The 6,154-nt window shown below is 41.0% G+C and overlaps 1 protein-coding gene across 2 annotated transcripts in view; it reads left to right on the top strand.

Annotated features, from left to right (window-relative positions):
• Positions 1-116: 116 nt before the first annotated feature.
• The window catches only part of ASPM (assembly factor for spindle microtubules), a 31,160-nt gene continuing 25,122 nt past the window's right edge, over positions 117-6,154 (top strand). For both annotated transcript variants that reach the window (XM_065842678.2, XM_065842677.2), the window contains exons 1-4: positions 117-511; positions 2,066-2,209; positions 2,585-3,929; positions 5,865-5,966. In XM_065842678.2, the coding sequence (XP_065698750.2) occupies positions 209-511; positions 2,066-2,209; positions 2,585-3,929; positions 5,865-5,966 (1,894 nt within the window). In that variant the 5' untranslated portion in view covers positions 117-208. The remainder of the gene's footprint in view (positions 512-2,065; positions 2,210-2,584; positions 3,930-5,864; positions 5,967-6,154) is intronic.

Raw genomic sequence — 6,154 nt, 5'->3', positions numbered from 1 at the left:
AAATAAAACGCCCAGCGCTAATTGGCGGAGAAGCGAGGAGGCGGGGCGAGGCGGGGCGAGGCGGAGCGGGCCCGCGCGGGGGTTGGCGGGAGGCCGCATTTGAACGGGCGAGCGGAGGCTCGGCGGTTGAGGCGGTGACGGAGCGCTAGCGGAGCCGTGCGGAGAGCTGGAGCTGGTCCCCCGCCCGCTCTGCGGTTGTGCCGCGGGTATGGCCGCGGGTTTCTTCTCTGGAGCGGCGCTGTGGGAGCCGAGCTCCACCGCCAGCCCTACGCGGCGGCGCTGGGCGGCGCGGCGGGGCGAGGAGGACGGGGATGAAGGCCCCGTCGTGCTGGTTCTGAGCCACTTCTCGCGGCCGCCGTTCCTCAGCTTCGGCAGCCTGCGCGTGGGCGCTTCCCGCACGCGCCTCCTTGGCATCGACAACCCCAACGCGGAGGACGCCGATGTGGTGGTCGACCGCTTCCCGGCTTCTGCTAGGGGCTTCAGCATTGAGCATCGCCGTTTTCCTGTGCAGGTACCGGGCGGTCCGGGGGCCGCGAAGCTGCAGCAGAGGCGAGGCCGGTGGGTGGGTGTGTGTGACACTCGAGCGAACCCCACGCCGTACTCTGCGGGGCTGCTCCCTCCCGCGCCGCTCTGCCGGTGCGAGGGCGTTATCGGTTTGCAGCGGGAGAACCCCCGGGAAAGGGCAGGTGGCACCTGGCCGCGTAGTGCTGCGGGTTTGGGCGGGCGGTACTCCGGGAGCTGCACCTGGCTGTGGGTGCTGTGCTCGTGTTAAAGGGGAAGAGCTGCAGGATGGCAGGGTTAGACCTCTGCGGGCTGTCACAGGCTGAGGAGGCGGTAAATCCGCACTCAACAGTCTTTTTTTCTTTTTTTTTTTTTATTTTCAGTAAGGTGCAAAAACCCAAAACAACACTTATTTGTTCTCTGGGAATGTGCTTTTAAAGACAGAGACAGAAGAATACGAGGTGTTAAAAATGTGACCTCTCAAAAAGTTGGAGGGCATCTGTTTACTTCAGGAAAAAGGCTGAGGGCGTTTGTTATGAAGAGGATACTAATTCACCGTTCTGCGTGTTAATTAATGATACAGTAGAGAGCAAAGCAGTCCTAATCTAGGAATAAATCTTTACGATTCCAAAGGAAATATTAACTACAATTAAGGCAAACAATGCCGATTTTTAAAAGGACCATCCAGGCAAATGTGTCATGGTCTTCAGAGCTCTCCGGAGTCTTTGTGAGAGAAGAAACCGTGGGGATCTCTTGCAACAGTATGCCTATAAAAACAGGCTGGAGTCTCGCTGTGAAGGACTTGTATAACAAGTTCCTATAGTAATTAATCAATACTAACCGTTGTTGACCGGCTTCACTGTTTGTGTGTGTTTATTAAATGCATCTGCCCAAAGAGGTGGAACTCCTAATTGAAATGCTCAAGAGACTGGTCATTTTCACACTCTTTGATTTTATCTGAGGTGTGAACATTCTTTGATCGGTTGGTTTTGATATCAGCAGAGCATTGAAATGATTCAGTAGAGGTCACGGTGCATTAAGGATCTTTATATAGATCACATACAGCACCATGACTTCCTTGTTCATTGGTGGTGTTTTAATTTTTATTCAATGAACTTGTGTGTCAAATTGCTTGACTAAAAAACTTGATGCTTTTATTTAGATTCAGCTGAGGTCCTAAAAATTAACGTTTAATTGATAGTCCAAATATGATTCTCTCAAAATTACTTTAGTGGACTTATTTAGTTAATATGTGCAAAAAATGATGTAATTTCTTCTACTTCATTCAAATCTTGTCTACTATCTGTTATATGTGTTCTTGCTTGCTCTCCATTATATTTTCATGAATATACCCTTTTAGTAGGACAACACTTTCGATGGAGGTTGCTTGCATGTCAGAAGGAAAAACTGACATTTAAACATTTAATAATTGTTTGTCAATTCATGTTGTTGGAATGTATGTTACTTCTGTATACTGTTTCTCATTTGATTTGATTAATCCATCTTTGATGTTACCTAAGTGTACCTAAGTGCTGGATGTTAAACATTTTTCTTTCTCCAATAGTCAGGACAAAGAATCTTTGTTGCTGTAACATGGACACCATTAGAAGAAGGAAAAGTCAGAGAACTGGTAACTTTTGTTATTAACGGCATCATAAAGCATCAAGCTGTGCTCCTGGGTGTTGCTGAAGTGTCTCTGAAGAAAAAGGTGTGTGTGGTTTTTATGTGTCTTAATTCTATTACTTTGGTATAGCTGACACAGATATTTTTATTAGTAGAAAGTTCATTGAAGGAGATTTAAAAATTGATAAATGATGCTGTCTGTGGGAATGTCCATTGTCTTTGAATTTTTTCAGCTGGGTTGGAAAGTAGATACTGGTGCATTGCAGCTTAGAGAATAAAACTAAAACATGACCACAAAAGCTGTTTTCAAGCCTGGAAATAAACTAAGGTGAATTTTGGACTAGGTGTTCTTTTTATAGTATTTTTACACTTCAAATGAATACATTAGTAATGTTCACTTTTAGATATAAAACTATGTAGAAAGTCAGCATACTAACTTTTATTTATGGTTCTTTTTTAGAAGAGTCTTTGGGATACTATAAAAAAGAAAAATTCTTCAGAAACATCTGCTTCAACAAAAGTTAAAAAAAGTACTTTGAAAGATAAAAATGTTAATAAAACCTTTCAAGTTTCCCAGAAGGTGGACAGACTTAGAAGCCCACTTCAACCATGTGAAAATCAGAACACAGTGCAAAATAGTACATCCCCAGGAAATGACCCCTTTGTTGGCTCAGAAAATAAATTGCCAATATCTCCTATTGCACCAGTGCTAGAGGAATGTCGTACTCCTGTTGGCACACCACTTGCAATGAGAAGGTCTACTACATTCGCAGATATTGCTACCACTGTACATGAGTTATTGCCCAAACTAGATGGCTGTAATGTCAAGAAAATTGTTCATGAGCACAATGAATTAAAATCTGAAAGTGTGTACAATTCTATAGGTTTAGCACAACTGCCAGCTTCAAACAATAGAGTACTTAATTGTACGCTCTCACCAGTTTGCCCACCAGAACACTCAGAATCTGTGCCTGCTTTAAGTACAAGGAGAATTTTAAGTCCAGATTCCTTTGTAAATGGCAGTTATCAGGCAGATATAGATACAATCAGGCCATCTGTTCCAATTCTGTCACCTGATCAATTTGTGAAAGACAGCTTGTTAGATAAGCAATCAAAGACTCCTAAACTTGAGGCAGCTTTAATATCTGCTACTACAGAGACTTACGTTGTCAAGAAACGCCTACCCTCAAAATGGAAAAAATGTGGAGATGCAGAGACACAAACACATATTCACATTGAGCACAACTTAAATGAAGCCTTTGAAGTACATGATGTGGAATCACAGGTACTTCATTGTGACCAAGCCAGAGGAAATCCCTTCAATTTTCCTTCTGCAGAGGATCTTCAGACTCAAAATTCTTCTCGGAGAAAGCAACCAAAAAAGCGTCCGGTTCTTTCTGCCACTGTCATCAAAAACAAGCCTACTCCTGCTGAAGAAAACTACATCCAGCCAAAATCTAAAAAATGCCTCAGTAAAGCAATAATGGAATGTGCTAATGTGGTGTCTGTACATACAAAAGCAGAAATATCTAAACGTCTTCCAGTTATAGGTCCCATTTCAGCTGAAAATAAGTGTCAGAATGACAAAGTACGTTCATCTCCTACTGGATCAACTTCTTGGAGTCATAAGAGGAAAAGTGAAACATATGCAGAAAATAGTAGAGTTACAGATCTGGTGGATGTGGAAGAAGTGGAAAGAAAAAGAACTCGAAGATTTGGTGTGGACAATAAAATGAATACTACTATGAGACCGTCAGCCTTCAAACCCACAAACCGAGAGAGAGCAGGGCAGAGAAAGAAAGCTGGTGAGCAGTATTTCCTTCATTTACCACTTTCTGAAAGATGCCTTTGATCGTGAAATTTGTATAGCAAACTGAACCGTCTAGCAAGTCGGGAATATCACTCAAATGTGGGCCTTTGAGATTTGTTAGATATTATCTGCATTTTAAACATTGGATAACTAGGTCAGTGTTCTGATTATGTAATTGGCTTCAAATTTACTTCATTCTTTTGTAAACCTTGTTAATGACAGTACCAGGAAAAGTATCTGGCAGTTCTGGAGCAAAGACCTTGTTATGTAATTCAAATTTACTAGGAAATTACTCATTGCATGAAATTTCTATCATATGCCCAGTTGCCATTGTGAATGTTTGACTCCATTGCTGCTGTCAAATGTTTTCAAATATGTAGTTCCCAAGTCTCATTCATGCTTCCTGCTTTTTATTGTCTGTAATTAGCTTTTTGTCAGCCTTGTGTAGATTTTTTTTCCCTGCCTTTATAGTTTGCCAGTAATTTGTTGCTTGAAGATCTGAAGTTGACTTCTTATATTTTAATGTATTTGAGGTTTTCTAAATGTTCTGTTCCCAGATATGCTCTGGAATAGAAAAAGCGTGAGGGTCTGTATCTGAAAGAAGCATTTAATTTGCAGTGTCTTCATGCAGTCCCTGCAATATAAATAATAGGAAAAATTCATTATGGCTTTCAGATCAAAATAGCATGCTGCTTTGTTCAGTTCAAACGGTCTGTTCTGTGATGTAGATTTGATTTGGGGCTTACAGTAACGCACTTTCATTTCAGGCTTTCTAAGATAGCCCACAATGTAAAACCACACAACACACTAACTGTGTTAGTGTGCAGCAGGAAAAACTGTGTTATCTACCAGGTTATTTGTATTCACCCATTATGATAAAGCTAGATGGGCTGGACAAGGAAGTATTCTGTGAGCCCAAAATGACTTGGTCTATTAATTGTGGTTGTGAAATGCAAAAATGATGACAGCTTTGGGTTTTATTCTTCTTGGCAACTTTTCTTGAGGAATATAACCTGTTGTTATTTTAATTGCATAGTCAGTTTCTAGGCTTCACAAAGAAAAATCACATTTCACTACTGAAAGTTAACTTTAAAATACCCATCATTAAGTCAATCCACTTAAGACCCAACTTTATAATAAAATATCTGAGAGACTGGAGTGATTTTGTCACCTCTCTAGAAGTGAATGTTCTATGAAAAACACTACTTTAGCTAAGAAGGACAGTGCAACCTGTAATTTATGGTCTCTGTCTTTTGTTTCCGAAGTACCATCTTGTCAGTGGGTGTCAGGCAGCAGCTATAGTCCATCTGCAAGGACATTCTTTTTTTAATCTTTCATCTGATGTCAGTGTAACAAAATGATTACACTAGAAGTGTGTATTTTTACATGTTGAGAGTTCAGAAAGCCTAGATCTGCATTTTTTTCCTCGTGTTTTGTTGAAGTCCTTCTACTGCTATGTTGTGGATAATACTTATTAGCAAGTGCCTTGATGCCTAAGGTAACAAGAGTCAGGCTGCTCTAAATGAGCATGACTGTAGTATGCATCTAACAGTGGGAAGAGGTGAGTCAACACCTGAAGAGTCATGACTCTTACATCAGATTCTTACAGAACACACACTTTGTGTTCTAGTGAATGTTTTTCCTAATCAACACAGTGTTTCTAGCCATATGATAACGAATTGCAAATAGTGTATTTCCTTAATGTATGGAGGAACTGTGAAATCTGAGAGCTCTTATTTACTTTTAACTATTTTTCCCTTTTGATTGTAGTCAAACTTCTTTACTTTTTCCATCAACAGGAGATTACTGGTATTTTGTATGGTTTCATGGGGAATTACTCCAGTTCCATGGTTTACAAGTGATATGAACCTTTATACAGTAACTTTCACTGACATATTTGCTGTTAATAGTCATATGTTAATGCTTATAGGTTCTTCGCTTCAGAAGGCATCTAAAACTACCAACAGAATTAGTAAACCCATCCCTGGGTTGGCTCAGTCTCACCTGACGTTTGTGAAACCACTGAAAACAGGTAGGCAGACTTCTGGTATTTAGTAAAACAACGTGCACTGAGCTGAATGTCATAACTACTACTGCAGGTGATTGGTAAGACCCAGCTGGTTAGAGTGGAGATGAAATAGAAGATTGTACTTACAATGAAACAGCATATAGTAGAAAAATACATGTGAACTTTCATCTTCTGATTGCTCATAAGAAAAG

The sequence above is a fragment of the Patagioenas fasciata genome, chromosome 6 (genome assembly GCF_037038585.1).
Source record: "Patagioenas fasciata isolate bPatFas1 chromosome 6, bPatFas1.hap1, whole genome shotgun sequence".
NCBI classification, from domain to species: Eukaryota; Metazoa; Chordata; class Aves; order Columbiformes; family Columbidae; genus Patagioenas; species Patagioenas fasciata.
Note: the sequence above shows the minus strand (reverse complement) of the source record. Positions and strands in the feature narration are given on the sequence as shown.